An 18,733-nucleotide genomic window follows, 5' to 3' on the forward strand; every position below is an offset into this window, starting at 1 on the left:
AATACATTCATGTGACTCCTGTTCGAAGAAGCCAGCAAACTGAAGCATTTGGAGAGGTTCCTGCAGCTGTAGTCTTCATAGATGCATCGTAAGAAACGTAGACTTGTCTCTTGATGACGGTTGAAAGAATCTTTAAAGAACTACGGTGCAGGACTTGGGGTTGTTGTAAGGCCTATAGGGACTTCTTCCCCGTCTCCCACCTTTGCTGTCTCTGAGATGGTAACATAGTGTTCCTGTTGATGCCCCGAGTAGCGAGCTGTCTCAGTGATGCCCTGCCTTGAACTGCAATGGGTGTTTTGAACCCCAGAGGACCGTGGATGCTGTTTTGAACAGGCGAGGCTCCTCGTTCGATAGGAAGTTGAACACCGGGTGATGCTTGGGAAGTGAACGTGCCTTGTTCGACATCCGGCAGTATGCTGAAGCTGCATTGCGTGGGGCAAATGCTAGCACCATTGGTAAGAGGAAGGCTGTTGAGAGAGGGGCTCTCACTCTGAGCACTGAAGTCTAGCATGGATTCGGCTTGACCAGGTTTGTGATGGAGATAGGCGTCAAAGGTTGAGAACTCAGCAGATACTTGCAGATACTTGCTGTGAATCCTTTGGCAACTCAGTCTTTCTGGGAAGGGAAGGTGAGGGAGCTACCCAGCTGTTATAGTTGACATTGGTGGGTTTGATGCTCGTGACCCTGATGATCACCTTGTCTTCCTCTGTTGGTGGTGAGTTTTCCTTTGTTGTAGAACCGAGTGTTGTTCTCTCAAGGTTGTAGTCTCGAAGATAATGCAGACTTGAATTGTCAGATGGTTGTTGCTGACATTTAGTGTCATTTGATTTCTCCTTCATCCAGTAATGGCCTGGGTCTGGCAGGGGGGACAAGCCATGGTGATCTGACGTGATAAGCGTTTTGTAAGAGGAGATGTTGCTAGGATCCTGTGTCTGGTCGCTACAGACATAACCCAGCCTAGCTCGAGGCACTGAGCATACGGTTCATTGAGTAGACCGTGGATTTGTTGACGCATCTTGTGCAGTCGTATAATGTCTCTGCCGAGGAGAATTAGGATGTCTGCCTTGTCGTCCAGGGGTGTCATCTCTTTGGCTATCATTCTGAGGTGAGGATGCTGAAGAGCGACTTCTGGCATTGGGATTTCCTCCCTGTTGAATGGAATTTGGTTACACTCAACAAGCGTGGGTAGTGGTATCTCCATGGCATCCTTCTCAAGAGAAGTTATTATGAGGCCACCGGCCCTTCTTCCAGAGGTTTTTATAACGCCACTGCAGGTGCCCAAAGTGTAAGGATAGGCGTCTCCTTTTAAGTCGAACCAGTCGAAGAGTTCTGACCTGGCCAGTGATTTGTTGCTCTGGTCGTCCAGACTAACGTACACCTTGACTGCCTTCTCTGGATGACCCTTGGGATACACCCTTGCTAGGCAAATCTTCGCGCAGGACTTGTCTCGAAGACCTTCTCCGCAGACTTCGGTGCATGAGGAAGATACCGCAACTTGGCTTGTCGCTTGGTCTGAACTCTCCCCGCCATGGCTTGTGGTGGGAGCAGGGTCGGACTGGGGTGCCTAGGGCCCACCAGGGGAATTGACTCTAGGGGCCCACCCCATGGCTACCATAAATGGTTTTATTATGTGTTCATTTTTTGGCCTCTCCCACTAAAACGTGTGCCTTTTAGCAAGCTGTACAGTGTGCAAAAGAGAACGCTCTCAGCCTCCTATATATCGTACACACTGTACTCTTGGCATCCTATATCACATACAGACGGCACTCTCGGTCTCCTATAACAGATTCTTTCTATAAGAGGCTGAGAGTGTGGTATGTACAGTATATAGGATGCCGATATTGCGGTATGTACGGCATATTGGCCTCGTATATGACATGCAGACTGTCGGCCTCCTATTACGCCCCCTATAAGACAGAGTGTCGTCCTCCTATTAGGCCCCCTATAAGACATACAGACTGTCAGCCTCCTATTAAGCCTCCTATGAGACATGCAGACTGTTAGTCTCCTATTAGCCCCCTATAAGACATACAGACTATCGGCCTCCTATTAGGCCCCCTATAAAACATACTGAGTGTCGGCCTCCTGTTAGGCCCCCTATAAGACATACTGAGTGTTGGCCTCCTATTAGGCCCCCTATAAGACTTACAGACTGTTGGCCTCCTATTAGGCCCCCTATAAGACTTACAGACTGTTGGCCTCCTATTAGGCCCCCTATAAGACATACTGAGTGTCGGCCTCCTATTAGGCCCCCTATAAGACATAAAGAGTGTTGCCTCTGTACAGACCGCACTCTCTGCCTATGTACGGCATACAGGAGGATGATAGTGCGGTCTGTACGGTCGGTATACTGGCCTCATATGACATATTAGGCCATATAAGAGTGTGGTGCGTGTGTATCTTATCTAGGAGGCACTGACAGAGATTGTGATCTGTGATGCTGCATCATGTCATGTGTATGACCAGGGCCAGATTTGGGATTTGGATGTTTCGCCCCCAGCAGTTTGCCCCCAGCAGTTCGCCCCCGGATATTTCGCCCCCAGCAGTTGGCCCCCAAATGTTTCGCCCCTGGATTTTTTGCCCCCAGATTTTTAACCCCGGGCAGTTCACCCCTGGATTTTTCACCCCAGCAGTTCACCCCCGGATGTGTGTACCCTGTTTTGCCATGTTTTGCCTATATTGCGAAATATCCGGGGGCGAACTGCTGGGGTGAAAAATCCAGGGGCGAAACATCCGGGGGCGAACTGCTGGGGGGTGAAACACCCAGGGGCAAACTGCTGGGGGCGAAAAATCCGGGGGCGAACTGCTGGGGGCGAAATGGGCAGGGGGGGGAAATGTACCTGGGGCAAACTGCTGGGGGCAAATTGCTGGGGGCGAACTGCTGGGGACAAAACTTCCTAAAACCGCCAGATTTAGGCAAAGTGGGGCCCTAGCCCAATTTTAAAATGGGGCCCCAAATGCTAATATATTGCACATCACACAGAAGCATTTCGGTTGTAGTTACATGCGCTGAGTTCAGGACGCTGAATCAGTGTGATCGACAATATTGAAGTCGTTCAACACTTGTTTCCCGGCCTCTTTCCACCGTCTGAGAAAGAATGATGGGGACAGAACAATCACTAATGGATTAATCTGTCCCCATACAGTATCATGTTATCAGCAGCACATCTACAGTTTCCATATAATATAATGTCCCCCATAGTCCTCCATATAATATATTCTGCCCCATAGTCCTCCATATAGTATAATACACTCCTCAGTCCTTCATATATTAAAATACACTGCTCAGTCCTCCATATAGTTTAATACACTCCTCATAGTGCTCCATATAGTATAATAGACCGCCAGTCATCCATGTAGTACAATTCACTTCCCATAGTATAATGCACCCCATAGTTCTTCATATAGTATAATGTATTCCCCATAGTCCTCGATACAGTATAATGCAGCCCACAAATAACATAATGCAGCCACCCCACAGAGTATAATGCAGCCCTGCCATACGATATAATGTAACCCCCATAGAATATAATGCAGCCCCCCTCTTATAGTATAATGCAGCCACCCCTTAGAGCATAATGTAGCCACCCCACAGAATACAATGTAACCCCGCATAGAATATAATGCAGCCCCCCTCATATAGTATAATGCAGCCCCTCCATAGAATATATGGCAGCCCCTTATATAGTGTAATGTAGCCCCTCCATAGAATACAATGTAGCCCTCCTCATATAGTATAATGCAGCCTCAATAAAATATAATGTAGCCTCCTCATGAAGCATAATAATGCCCCCTACAATATAATCTAGCCCCCCATAAAATATAATGCAGCCCCCCGTAGAATACAATGTAGCCTCATCATATAGTATAATGTAACCCCTTCATAGAATGATGCGGTCACCACCATAGAATATAGTAAAGATAATACAGCCCCCCCATAGAATATAATGTAGCCCCCCATACTATATAACACAGCCTCCCCCATAGAATATAATGTATAATGTACCCCCCATGGTATATAACACAGCCTCATAGTATATAACACAGCTCCACATGGTATATAGCACAGCCCCACATGGTGTATAGCACAGCACCATGGCATACAGGACAGCCCCCCATTGGTATACAGCACAGCCCCTCATTGGTATACAGCACAGCGCCATGGTATACAGCACGGCCCATATGGTATTAAGCACAGCCCCACATGGTATAAAGCACAGGCCCACATGGTACACAGCACAGCCCCCCATTGGTATACAGCACATCCCCCATTGGTATATAGCACAGCCCCCATTGGTATACAGCACAGCCCCACATGGTATAAAGCACAGCCCCACATGTTATAAAGCACAGGCCCACATGGTATAAAGCACAGCCCCACATGGTATATATCACATCATCACATGGTTTACAGCACAGCCCCCCATTGGTATACAGCACAGCCCCCCATTGTTATACAGCACAGCCCCACATGGTATAAAGCACAGGCCCACATGATATAAAGCACAGCATCACATGGTATGCAGCACAGCAGCACATGGTATACAGCACCATGGTATACAGCACAGCCCCACATGATATACAGCACAGGCTTCTTCCTCCTCTGGACCCCTCTTCCCTTCTCTTCCTCCTCCGGACCTCTCTGGCCTCCTCTTACTTCTCCAGACCCCTCTTCCCGCCTCTGGCCTCCTCTTCCTCCTCCGGACCCCTCTGGCCTCCTCTTCCTCCTCCGGCCCTCTCTTCCCTCCTCTTCCTGCTCCAGACCCCTCTGGCCTCCTCTTCCTCTCTGGACGCCTCTGGCCTCCTCTGTACCCCTCTGGCCTCCTCTTCCTCTTCCCTCCTCTTCCTCCTCCAGACCCCTCTGTCCTCCTCTTCCTCCTCTGGACCCCTCTGGCCTCCTCTTCCTCCTCTGGACCCCTCTGGCCTCCTCTTCCTCCTCCGGACCCCTCTGGCCTCCTCCGGACCCCTCTTCCGGACCCCTCTGGCCTCCTCCGGACCCCTCTTCCCTCCTCCTGATCCCTCTGGCCTCCTCTTCCTCCTCCGGACCCCTCTTCCCTCCTCTTCCTCCTCTGGACCCCTCTGGCCTCCTCTTCCTCCTCTGGACCCCTCTGGCCTCCTCTTCCCTCCTCTTCCTCCTCTGGACCCCTCTGGCCTCCTCTTCCTTTTCTGGACCCCTCTGGCCTCCTCTTCCTCCTCTGGACCCCTCTGGCCTCCTCCGGACCCCTCCTCCCTCCTCCTGACCCCTCTGGCCTCCTCTTCCTCCTCCGGACCCCTCTTCCCTCCTCTTCCTCCTCTGGACCCCTCTGGCCTCCTCTGGACCCCTCTGGCCTCCTCTTCCTCTTCCCTCCTCTTCCTCCTCCAGACCCCTCTGGCCTCCTCTTCCTCCTCTGGACCCCTCTGGCCTCCTCTTCCTCCTCTGGACCCCTCTGGCCTCCTCTGGCCTCCTCCGGACCCCTCTGGCCTCCTCTTCCTCCTCCGGACCCCTCTGGCCTCCTCTTTCTCCTCCAGACCCCTCTTCCCTCCTCTTCCTCCTCCGGACCCCTCTGGCCTCTACCATGGCGACTTTGTTTCCCCTCCTCTCCAGGGACACAGACCACCCTTCACCCACTCACTCTAGACTCTACTCACCAGACCAGAGCAGAGTAGGCGGGAGTAGCAGCAGGGAGAGTGGAGCTCGGCGGCGTCCTCTTCTCTCACACGCTTGCTGCTATGCTATTAGTCAGCCAGCTGCAGAGCCAGAAAGCAGAGCGCGGGGCGTTTCACCGTCCATCAAGAACAGTGCTGACGTCACGTGGCAAGGTCCTGGGGCTGGGTGAGTCATCAGAGAGACCCAGAGCCAGCAAGGGGGTCGCCCGACGTCGCGTCAGCGCCTCAGACGGGGGTATGCTGGGCCCGCGCCGCCTCGCGCTATGGTATGTGCACGCGCGCGCCCCTTCAAATCATGGGACACGCTTTTAAAGGGCCCACGCACTTAAAAGGGCAGCATTTTTAAAGGGCCCCCAGCGACCCTCGGGGCCCACCGTGCATTTACTCGGTACCTCGCCAGGCCAGACCGAGCCTTGGTGGGAGAAGGTGTAGACACAGAGTCGTACTGTGATGGATGGAGCGCTTGTACATGGTCTTCGCTGTCGCACTCTAGACACTTGATGGCGATGACACAGTCCTTCTCAAGATGTTCAGTAGAGGCGCAGCACCTGAAGCATACTCTAAACTTCTTCAAGAGCTCCTTTCGTTCTTGAAGGGGTTTCTTCCTGAAGCTGATGCACTTCTTTAGGGGACGTGGCAGTTTGTGAATTGGACACTGGCGGTTCGGATTTTCAACCTTCTCACCTTCACTGCCTTTGTCTGGCACTGATGTTGGTGTAGGCAGAACTTCTGTCTTTTTTGCAGACACCGGATCACTGCGGTTGCTGTCATGAGAGCACGAACTCTTGTACTTAGGGAATGGTGCAAAGCAGCTAGGTTCTTCATAGCAGAAGCTGGGGTCAGTTTTGCACTCTGCAATTTCCTTGATGAAGTCACAGAAGAAGGAAAATGGAGGAAAAGAGACTTGATTGGCTTTTTTGTACTTTAACCCAATAATGGCCTACTTCTCTTGTATATTGTATGGCAGCTTAGAAACTATCGTGTTAACGCCCCGAGCGGTATCCAGATAGCTGAGACCAGATAGGTACATGTCTGCCTTGGCTAAATGGAGCTCTAGGAGTAGGTCACTGAGCTCTAGGAATTTTGAACTCTCCTTGCCAGATATTTTGGGGAAATCCTGCAGACGCTTAAACAGTGCATTCTCTATGGCTTCAGGACTGCCGAAGCTACATTCCAGTCTTTCCCATGCAGCCATGAGTCCAGCTGCTGAATTACTGATGTGGACGGATCTGAGCCTCTTGACCCGCTCCGTGGATTGAGGTCCGAGCCACCTGATTAGCAGATCCAGCTCTTCAGCAGCAATGATGCCAAGGTCACTAATTGCGGCTTTAAAGGTATATTTCCAACTTCTGTAATTCTCAGGCTGGTCGTCGAATCTTGTGAGACCGGTGTTGGTGAGTTCTCAGCGTATCATGAGCCTCGCAAAATCGGCCATGTCTGTTCTTTCTGACTTTGGAGAAACATTTGCTGGCTGAGTGATGCTGTTAGCGTGGGTATTAGCTTCTTGGTTCAAGAACATGGGAAGATATGGCGTGGCGTAGGCGTTTAGACCAGCAACCTGTTTGTGACATATGGTCTCTGTTGTATGTGGGACTGGAACCACATAGTTATCAGGGGCATAGTGCCTTGACGGCATGTTAGGTTGCATGTAGACGTTGGCGTATGGCATTTGGTGAAGTGTAGGGTCAGGCAGCGTATTGACACATGAAGGAGGTTCAGGTTTGAATGTTTGTGGTCCATTGGACTGCCCTTGAAAGCTGGAAGCTGCAGGCGGATCAATGTCCTGATGCTCTAGGGAGAGGTCGGTGCTGACGGGAAGGTTGTTGATGTTCAGGGTTTCGTTGGTTTGGCTCAGCACATAATTTCTCGTGCGCTTAAATGGGTCTTCTGTGTCGAGTTTGTATGAATTGAGGCTGTCTCCTTGGCTCCCACCTAGAGCCTGCTCTAAGACCTTTAGCTTTGCCACGGCTGCTGCATGTTCGTATTCCTTCTGCAGGACTTCTATTTCCGCCTTCTCGCGTGCAGATTCGGCTTCTATCTCTGCTTTCTTGCGTGCAGATACTGTTTCCTTCTCTGCTTTCTTTTGGGTGAAAATGGCTTGCACTTTCGTAGATTCTGCTTTGGCACGCGCTCTTACGAGTTGTTCACTGAGGGTTGAGTACCTTGATGAGCTTGACTTGATTGAGTGTTTTGAGCTCCTAGCAGACCTGGATCTGTGCGATGTCACTTCTGACATTTGTGGGATTTTTGCATCTGTTTTGTTCACAATGTCGCGCACGGTGCTATCTCGTTCGGCATTGAGCTGTTGGAAGACCTCGCATTCCTTTAGCGATTCTGGCGTATTTAATTTCCGTAGCGTTGAGATGTATTTTTTACAAGTGTCTTTATAAGCCTGGTATGCAGAGTACAATTGTTCAAGGGCTCCCTCTGCTGGTAACTCATGAGAGGCATACTGGGAGATGCGGTTAATGTGACTCTGCAGTCTTTGCCATAAGATGGATATATTTCAAGAAAGTCCATGTTTAATGATTTTAAGGTTCTCTATAGCTTTTAGTGACGGCTTAGCAGAGCGCCTGGGTCTCTTAGTGGCTGAGTCCTCATATAAAGATATTGCAGACTTTCCTTCAGCCATTGTAACTCACAGGCAGATGAGATCTGGGTAATATGAGTTGCAAAAAGCTACAGTCTCTGCAGTGAATGGTGGGGGCTCTTCTGCTCCTGGTTGTCAAGGAGACCAATACAAAGTTGCAACAAGCCTGAGCTGGCGAGCACAGAATGATATAAGTCTATGTAAACTGCAGCTTCTCAATAGCTTATAGATGGATCCTTTCTCTGGATTACAGAATGTGAACTGTTCTTAGTAACAGGATAAATCCTTCACTGTGCAGTTTTCTGAAGTGAAGAGCACAGAGAATGTCTGCAGTCCCATGTAAGCTGCTGCTGTTGTGGCTTTACATTTAGCCTTATGTTAAACAATCCTCTTCTCGGATTACAGCTGTATACTGTTCCTGGTCACAGCTATCCCTTTTTACTATTCTGACTCCTCCTGATGACTGAGAGTCCCAAGTGTTCTAACTATCAGCTTCTTAGATAATTGTATAACTCATACTCACAAAACCAGACATCCTCAGATAGTTTTAACTCCACTGGCAATGCAACTGCAGAAAGACCAGGAGAAACGATGTTGATTTCTTCCAAAATCTTGTATTAGTTTACAATGGACAGTAGATAAAAAGGGGTAATTTGTACAGGGGAGTACACATGCGTCTTGAGTAATGGCTGCTGTAGGCTAAACTGAAGAAGAAGGGAGGAGGAACCTAATACAGAGCTCAACTACAGGAGGGACATAGGGACAATTTTCACACAGTCTAATTCTACCTAGCAACAACAGGGAATTTTGCTGATTGGAGGAAGAACAACACAAAGAGAAATATGCATTACAGGTTGTTCCCATTCGTGGGACACAACACAGCCTATGGCCAATAAAGCCAGGAGGGGGGCAGGGGGACTACATGACTCTTCCACCAAACTGTAATTCACATAATGCCATTTTTTGCTGAATGCTAGAATGCACAGGTTATATTTGGAGATTGCTGTTGCAAAGCAATACATCTCTATAATAGTGATTCTGAAAACGAGACTCTGGATCCAGGGAATGGAGCTCTGCAAAGTCATCGTGAATAGAACACAGTTGCATATGCTCCACGACCATTAATTATAGAGCTGACAGTAAAAAACTGAAGCACTTGATTTTTTTCGTCAGTCCCATAGACAATGAATAGACCGTAAAACTTCTCCATCCAAAACCAGCTTCTGCAGCCCTGTTCTCGGGTTTCCAGAGCTCTTTTCTCAGGATCATTTCTTTGTCCCAGAGGTTAGACCCCCCCCAGTGACCAGCAGGGTATATAGGATAGTGGATAACTTATATTGGGAATATCCCAAAATACATTTTAGGTGACTGTCAGGACTGACAGTAACTCTGGAGGAACCAGCATGTCTGTATATTACAAGAATAATCCATTGATTTTAATATAAACTGTGTAACGCTTTTCTCATCCTGCGGAGGCGCTGCAGGGAATTTGAACAACTGTAACTTGATTCCTCTACAGACTACTGGTGATCGTTAGAGGTCACTTTGTGACTAGCATTGTATCAGGAGACCTTTCTAACAGAAAATGAATGTACGAAGCAGCCAAATCCTTTTTAAGGAGGGGGAAGAAATAGCACTGCAGATGTATTCTCATTTTTTTCTCAGATCACTAAAGACTATGCCTCTCAGTCTCCTGTACTACATCTGGCATCTTCCATTACACCATCATTACCGTCATCTTCATTATCATCATCATCATTATCTTCATTATCATCATCATCCTCATCATCAGTACCAAACCTGCAGTCTTCAAGATATTTTCAAGTAATAAACAAACCCAAACAAGTGCACCCTGTGCCTCCAGGTGAGTGCGGCACAGCTACGACTATGTCTAATCAGCCATAAGAAAAGCAAAATATCAGTCATCACCAGGGTATAGCTTGAGGTGAGATTGAGATGGTACCAGCTGACACCTATGCACAACCTGTGATTGAAACATTTCAAGTAGTACCATATTTTTGACAGTAGGATATTGTGTTCTGTCAATGCCAAAGCATCTCCTGCATTAAAGTCAGTCCTCCTTGAACGTATCTTAGGAAAGTAAATTGTTATCTGCACACAGATTCATTTAAATGGAGGTAATTTTTCCATCTACATAGACTTCAATGACATTTATGGTGGTGATTATTAATGAATGTTAGGAGTTGCTATTTAATGGCTTCATTTTCTGAGAACTGAGATATATCTTTTAAAACTTTGGGTTAATATAGATTGATCCTAGTTATTGTTTCTGAGAGACGTACAGATGGTTTATCTTTGTTTTCTCTCGTTGAACATCTTGTTTCTATGTCTGGGTTTGGTTGTACAGGGTGGGCCATTTATATGGATACACCTAAATAAAATGGGAATGGTGACAGCTTTCTTGCGAAAGGTGTCTTGCATTGAAATCTGCTGCAATGACCCAGGTACTGCGTTCACCAGACATCAACACAATTTCTATCCGCTCCTCACGTGTTAACCTCTGCGACATGTCAGTGGCTGTAAACAAAGAGAAACTTGTAAATAACTCATGAAAGAATAAAGTTACGTTACAACCAAGCACACCATTGTTTTTCTTGTGAAATTCTCAAAAAGACTGATGTGTCACATGACCCTCTTCCCATTGAAAAAAATAAAGTTGGATCCAAAATGGCTGCCATGGTCACCATGGTCACCACCCATCTTGAAAAGTTTCTCCCCTCCCATATACTAATGTGCTACAAACAGGAAATTGATATCACCAACCATTCCCATTTTATTTAGGTGTATCCATATAAATGGCCCACCCTGTATCTTCTCATTTGTAATATTTGGTCTTCAGCCACTAGTTTAAAAGTAGTTTGATCATCATCAGTTTTATCTTCTGATCTTATTTGCTTGAGACTTCACCACATTATTTTTTTTTCTATGTTCTGCAAAAATAGCACTTCCACTAACATTAACACTATTTGCATCCTTTACAGTTGTTACTGTATCCGACAAATATTCCTACTGATGTTTTGGAGTTTAGTGCTCTTATGGAGATATGCAATTTTTTTCATATGAGTTTCCTCTGCTTTTCAGGATAAGGCTTCTTTTACACTTACCGGGTTCTTTGCGTCTCGTTATTGTGGGCCTTTTTTGCGGTCCCATAGAAATCTATTGGGGCCGCAAAAACGGGATGCAAAAACACGGCAAGTGTAAAAGAAGCCTAATTGTCTGTTTTGTAAAAAAAATAAATAAATATTGCTTTTATTGTGACTTCACCTCAACATTTTTTCAGGTAATCCAGAATCTGTCCACATACGTATGGGACTGTGTTGTGATACGCTATCCATTTTATAGTCCTCTATTTGGTGTCCTGCGAATTCACCTCCATTGTCACTTTGAAGAATTATGGTAAATCATATGATTGCCATTGTAGATATTGTGACATTTTTCTCTCTAGAAGTCTATGGAGACTGAAAAATTACATTCATTTTTGTAGATGGGCGTAAATCATACCTATATTCTCAACTAAATTGATGACAAGGGGAACTTCCTTTGAGGCAGGAAATGATTTGGGACTCAAGGACCTCACCTGGTACCAAGCAGAGCACCATAAGGAGGTCTTCGGTCAAAATTATGATACCACTTGGAAATTTACATGCGTTTCTTGGCCATTTGTGTCAATAGATACCTATTTTTTTTAAATTGTTCCAACTCTACCTTTACAATCAATGAGTTGTCGCCTCCATGAACATAAAATATTCAATTTACAATGTCCTGTAGAGAAAGATAGGCATCTGTCACTCATCTGCCATATATAGGTCTACCAACTTCCCCTGGCAAAGGGCAAGAGACCTACAAGAAGGGATGGCCAGTGTGAACATGTTTATGAAAGGGATAGCTGAGTTCCAGGTCAGGATCGAAGAGGCCAGACATGAGTAATCCAACCAAGCGGACCATACTCAAACTTCTTTCCAGCAATTATTTTCAGAACATTTTTTTTTCCACTAAATTTTATCTATAAATTACCTGTAGGATTTCCTTGCAGCCATGTTTGAGCTCTGAACTATCTAGCCATCCTCCACGTATCCTAGTACACATATGTATGGACTAGGTACAGTATAATGAATAAGTCATACGCCCGGTTCACCAAATTCACCAACTTTGTCTAAAAACACGTCAAGCCTCAAACATCCCCAGAACATGTGCATTAAGTTGGCAGACTGTGTTTTGTACCTATTACCTAGGGTAGAATCACTTAACCCAATCTTAAACAGGGGGTTTATATACTTTCTGTATGATATACAAGTGAGATCATCTATGAGCTTCACCCTTCGTTAGCTGGAGTATCCTACCCAAGATTTCGCGCCACTGGTCATGCTCATTTGGGCCCAGGTCAGGGTCAAAATTTGCTTGGTAGAGAGTACTGTTTCCTCATGTATTCTTATTAACAGTTGCAAGTATATCCTAGAGATAAACCCTGCTGACCTTGCAGCCCACCGTACCAAAATGATGAAAGGATGCACAGCCATCGGTCAATTTGTACTTCTTTAATCTCACCCATCTATATAGCCGTGGTTTTCGAAGATGTCTGGATAATATTACTTTTGAGAACTGTGTTAGTTTCCCTTTAATGAATTTATACTGGAAGAATGTTTTGTTTGTCAAGCGGATTATATCCATATGGTGGGTGTTTAATAGAGATTAGACATGATAAGCCCTTAGGTAAGTACAAACTGAATGGCAGATGAACTAAAATATGAAGCACACACCTTAAATCTGTGAAATCTTTGATCCTCCCTTGACTTTCACCAAGACTTACCCTGACAACATGTACTCAATGTGATTATGTTGTCACAGGATTCAATCTTGCCGGTCTGGGCTGGACCCAGCATGAATCAGGCTTCGGAAAAGGTGAAGAAGATTCTGTCAGTAAGAAAAGTACAGTGTCTGCCTACGTACAGGAACTGTCCTCAAATACAGAGAGATGCCAAAAGAAAGCCTTCAGTGAGGGTCCGAATAAGGACAGGTCAGTAGCTGTGTAAAGAATTATCTTGAAGGGGTTGTCCCACAAATGAAGCTGTAGAGACCTCAATAATCCTGACAAAGTCCTCTGTATAAATAAACAATTTCTGAGCATTTGTGGCAACCACTTCAATAGTCAAATATTTGCCATTAATGCACTCATGAAATAGTCATCAAGATCCACTGCTGGCGGCTTCTTTTGCAACTGCCAAACAGTGACGGCCCAGTTGTGATCGATGGGAGACAAGCCCAAGTTAAAAGTTGAACCCATCGCTGGTCAGGATAGACCATCATTCCAGTCTCCATTGTTGACTTGTTCTGCACGAAAACCTTTGAGAGCAGTGGTGTGAGGTCAATTGGACACCTGTAGTCTGGGTCGTAGCTTAATGTTATGCAAACGCCTTCTGATGGTTTCTGTAGACACTGATTGATATCTTAGGCTCGGCATGTGATATTCAATTTCATTTGCAAAACAGAATAGATCAGTTGTGAAACCAGTGGTGCAACCATTTCTCCAAATGCCCCAAGAGACATTTTTCAACACGCCAATACCAAGTCATATGTTGCTCATGTAAGCATCCTGTGTGTCCTAAATGTGGCATAATAGCCTACAGTGTCTCCAGACTTGTCTCCCATCCAGTACATCCGGGACATCATTTGTCGGCAATTCCACAGGGATCCGAGGGAATTCAGTGACAGAAACTTCCCCAGACGACCATTAATAACCTCAGTGATAGCTACCGAGGCTGGAAGTGCCGGGATTTCTGCACATAGCGCTCATATTCCATATTGAATAGATATAGATGGTTAGAAAATTTTTCTTCCACTTTTTCATCCTCTGCATTTTAGTAACCTGTCTATCCTTCCCCTGATTTCCATACATTCATGACTTTTCCTTCTTGGTGTTGCAGTTTCAATGTTGAGGAGTGTATTATCCATCCTGTGGAGAGGTAATAAATCTTATATTGGATGCTCCATTTACTAGTTAGAAGTTCCAATTTGGCTGTAAAAAAAGCGACCAAATTGAATACAGATCATAAGCTAGTTCTGACGGGACTCACATTGTGATCTATGATGGTGACGTTAAGTGCAACTTGAGATCAAAATTCTAGAAGTTAAAGCTATTTGGCGGCAGACTCATTATGTTACATGCCGCAACCTGACCACATTGACGATCATTAGAAGCGATGTTGCAGTGGGACTTGTAATATAGACTCTCCTGTGGTACATTAGCATTTTCTCTTAAAGCACTGATCTCATCAAAATTATTATGTAAAGGATGGAAATTGTGAGATACACTCTTCTGTGACCTCGACAATTATTTAATTTTTTTCTTGGGGGGGGGGAGAAGGGGAGGGCCCAATTAGAAATTTTGCTATGGGGTCCCATGATTTCTATGTAAGCCCTGGTAGTGCCTGTCAGAAGACTTTTTTACCGATTGCCAGCAGCTTTTCAGGTCCTGATATTCACAAGCTGGGCTGCCACCAAGAATTTCAGTGCCCCATACTGGGAAAATTTTTGGGTCCCCTTGAGACTCCACCCAGGCTTCACCCCAGCTCCAACTCCACCCTTCGAACTACGTGAACTGGCCCTAATAATTATGTTGCATAGGATCGGGGATAAGCATTAATTTAATAGAATATCTTTTTAAGACAGGCAACTGTACTTATTGCAGCAGGCAGTCAGTAGGGTTGAAATTAGTAGTACTTAGTAGTTTGCAGGCAGCAGACATAGACGGTCTCCAGCTTCACACTGCACGAGTAGGAATTGGGGCACAAGAAAAGTAGCAGATGGGTGGGCCAGTGGGTTGGTGAATGGGAGGTTGGATGGGGGAATGGAAGGTCGGGCGAGTGGATGGGTGGCTTCCACCTCATCACTATCGAGCACTCAAATCCTGCATGCCAGCAGCTTAGGAACAGAGGGCGGGTCGGCATCGTCTGTCGTCACTGATATCAGACGCGGCCAGCCCCTCTACTGCAGCAATACAATGTAAGTAGCTGTGGCTGTGAGTGACTGTGGCCTCGGGGCTTAATAAAGCAAAGTAATTATCCCTGGCCCCAGAATGCCACGCAGTCTGCCAGGCCATTTATCTCGCCCACTCCGGGCCTCCCCTCTTTGCTCCTGCTCACCATGCCCCATACACCAGTAATGGCAGTAATGCCCTGATGGCAGCCCTGTTTGAAAGACATATAATTGAGCTTCTTTTTGACTCCCAGTTAAGGCCAACATCTGGTATACAAGCTTAGTAAATGAGGAGTGAAGTATCTAAAATTGAACATAAATACCAGTATGTGCATCTATAATATACAAATCATCACATACAGGGGTGTACACTGTATTTTCACAGAGTCATTGACTTCATTATAAAGGAAATACGTAATGTCACCATACAATATAAGTAGATGCTGCTGCTATACTTAATTACATAATTAGGGCTGAAATAAAGTACACATAAATAAAGTTGTCATAGTGTGCAAATTAATATTGCTACTATGTAGTGCACAAAGTGCATACCATGATGCCTGGTCCGACAACAGATCTCCTGATGCAACTGAACAGTCTCAGAGGCATATATAAGGCTGTTGAGTTCGGGTTGGAAGACCTGTGGACGGACCGTGTTTCACAACCATTTGAATTCACCCTAAAAGCATTATAGCCAGTGGGACTTGCAATCTAATACGAGCTTGTCTGATTTAGCTATTTAACTACCATACAAGCATTGAATGTAAGTACATCTTCTGCCATTCAGACACCTGCACAATGATCATAACCTGGAGGACAAGAGCAAAATGCAATGGTTCATCCAGACGGAGGTGGTTCGCAGTCTAGAAGAACAGGTGAGATACCTGCATTAGCGTCTATAAAGACTATTTCATGTTTATAGTATCACTTACCTGGTAGCTCCTTATGCTGTTTAGCTTTATAATTCATGGCAGTGGGATTTGGAGCATTTTTTAAAAAACAAAAACACTTAAAGAGTAACCGTCATTTTTATTTTTATTCCATAACTCAATATTGCACAAGAAAATTAGAAATCTGTAATATGTCTTATCACTGAAAAATGCTTTTTTTTCCTCTTGGACTGACCTTTTACTTTCCATTTATGGGTAAAATCTTTATTGAATAAAGACAGACTTTCACATTACTGAGCTAGAAGATAACAGTTGGTGCTTGTAAAAGTCTATGGAGAGGTGAAGGAGGAACTAAAGGCAGAGACAGAGACTCTCCAGAAGTTCTTCAGAAATTACAGTTACAATATATCTTTTTTTATCTATGGATTTAAAGTGTCACTATCATGTCAGAAGAACGTTTAACTGAATGTGTGTGCCGCCTTCTGGCTCCGCCCTCTTCCTTATGCTCTGCCTCCCCTCTTCATAGAATCTTATGAGTACCAACTGTCATCTCCTATCTCAGTAATAGAAAGATTTGTATTCACTGAATACAGCTTTTACCCTAGAATTGAGATTGAAAGATCTGTCCACGAGGAGAAAGACGCCGATTTCTCTGAAAAGATATATTACAGAGTTCATTATTTTAATGTGTACTATTGATTTATGAAGCAAAAATGTAAAAAATGGTTTATCTTTAAATCATAATTTAGGATAATTACCAATGGAGACTTCCTGGTGTCTCAGGCAGATCATTAAAACAATATGTCACAACGCTAAACATCTATAAACTACCAGTATTTCAGAAAAAAACATACCTGTGTGTAATGCTGGAGGCAGACCATGATTCATGCTGCAATGTAGGGTAGATGAGTAATAATTAAGACACCATGGAATCTTGGTCTTAAAACAAGTTCTGTTACCACTTCTCACTCGTCTTTAGTAAATAATTATATTCTTCATTGAATAAAAGTGTTGTAACATGTTTTCTTTTGGCCTTTAAGTTGTGCCATACTTCTGTTATACCTACTAGAAATTTATGAATAAATTGACAACTGGGAGTTGCCAACTGGGGGTTGTCCAGTCTGACATGGTCCAATCAGTATTGACTTTGTGACATACCCCCAACTGGTGATGCCCAGCTGATTTTTTTTTATGTCAAGGAGGAGGTACAGCAACAAAGTTCTTGGAAAAAATGCTCCAGAAGTGTTATTTAATTAATTATACATTTATTTCATAAAAATTTATTTTCAGGAGAGTAGACATGCATTATGTAAAGTGTAAATGTACCCCTGGTTTTAAAAGGACCCATGTCAAATATAGAAGTATATTAAAGAATTGCTGTGTACCACTGGTTCACTAAATCCAACTTATGCCCAAAGTAAAGGCACCCACCACAGCCCCAAAATTATGCTTATCTGAAGACCCTTGAAGGTCATTCTGCCTGGTGCTCCTGCAGCATCCTTTCTTTATAAAAGAGTTATTTTCTGCAAGTTCCTAGGCGAAGGTCTACAAGAAGAACCTCATTGATCAGCATAAGGAAGGTCTATATAAATTTTATGGTGCAATATCTACCTATATTTTGGACAAAAACTGGATTTTCTAGGGTAGGTTACCCAGTGGACTTTGGACCAGGACAGAAGTGTGCATTGTGGTATGGTATTATTATGTATGGTTGATAGCTTCTGCTTCATTACAGCTTGCGGTTGAGAAGCAAAAACTTCATGAGATGCAAAGCTTGATGATGGAAAAGCTTGGTGCAGTGCATATGTCTGTAAGTGGACAAACTCCTAACATTGACTAATCTTCAGTGTCAGGGCTGTGAGATTCACCAACAACTGTCTTGTAATCTCCAACAGAAGCCAAGAGAATGCGGATTAATCCTCCAACCATCCCATCATTCTGAAGTGTCCCCTTGGCCTGGACTCAACCTCCCCGTCCAACTCCACAAAGAATTCTCTCACAGACTCCTGGCCTTAAGAAGAAAGATGATGGAGGGCAACGGTTATAAAATACATGAGAGTGGGTATTATTTAGGAACTATTTCTTTATGCTTCTGCAATTTTCGTATTATGGGAAATGTTTTCTATATAGATTTTTGTGTATGGTGCACTGGTTTTACATTGAAATGCAAAAATATTGGGTGAACTATACATTACACCGACATAAGCTTTTCTGACCATTCTAAATCTATAGCCATTAATATGGAGGTGAGTCTAGTGATGAGCGAGTATACTTGTTGCTCGGGTTTTCCTGAGCATGCTCGGGTGTTGTCCTTGTATTTTGGTGTGCTCGCAGATTTAGTGTTTGTCGACACAGCTGCATGATTTGCGGCTGCTAGACAGCCTGAATACATTTGTGGAATTCCTAACAAACAGGCAATCCCCACATGTATTCAACCTGTCTAGCAGCCGCAAATCATGCAGCTGCGTCGTCGACAAACACTAAATCTCCGAGCACGCCAAAATACTTGGAGATCACCCAAGCATGCATGGGAAAACCTGAACAACGAGTATACTCGTTCGTCACTAGAGGTGACCCCCTGCAGCTATAACAGTTCCTACCATTCTGTGAAGGA

At 44.9% G+C, this 18,733-nt stretch overlaps 1 protein-coding gene across 2 annotated transcripts in view; it reads left to right on the plus strand.

The window, feature by feature from the left end:
- Window positions 1-18,733, plus strand: part of FOXP3 (forkhead box P3) — a 168,381-nt gene that overhangs the window by 127,313 nt on the left and 22,335 nt on the right. For both annotated transcript variants that reach the window (XM_073590967.1, XM_073590966.1), the window contains 6 exons: window positions 9,902-10,100; window positions 13,103-13,271; window positions 14,179-14,217; window positions 16,017-16,104; window positions 17,855-17,929; window positions 18,015-18,177. In XM_073590967.1, the coding sequence (XP_073447068.1) occupies window positions 9,902-10,100; window positions 13,103-13,271; window positions 14,179-14,217; window positions 16,017-16,104; window positions 17,855-17,929; window positions 18,015-18,177 (733 nt within the window). The remainder of the gene's footprint in view (window positions 1-9,901; window positions 10,101-13,102; window positions 13,272-14,178; window positions 14,218-16,016; window positions 16,105-17,854; window positions 17,930-18,014; window positions 18,178-18,733) is intronic.

The sequence above is a fragment of the Dendrobates tinctorius genome, unplaced genomic scaffold, assembly GCF_039654945.1.
Source record: "Dendrobates tinctorius isolate UK_male_01 unplaced genomic scaffold, ASM3965494v1 ptg000120l, whole genome shotgun sequence".
Classification (NCBI taxonomy): Eukaryota; Metazoa; Chordata; class Amphibia; order Anura; family Dendrobatidae; genus Dendrobates; species Dendrobates tinctorius.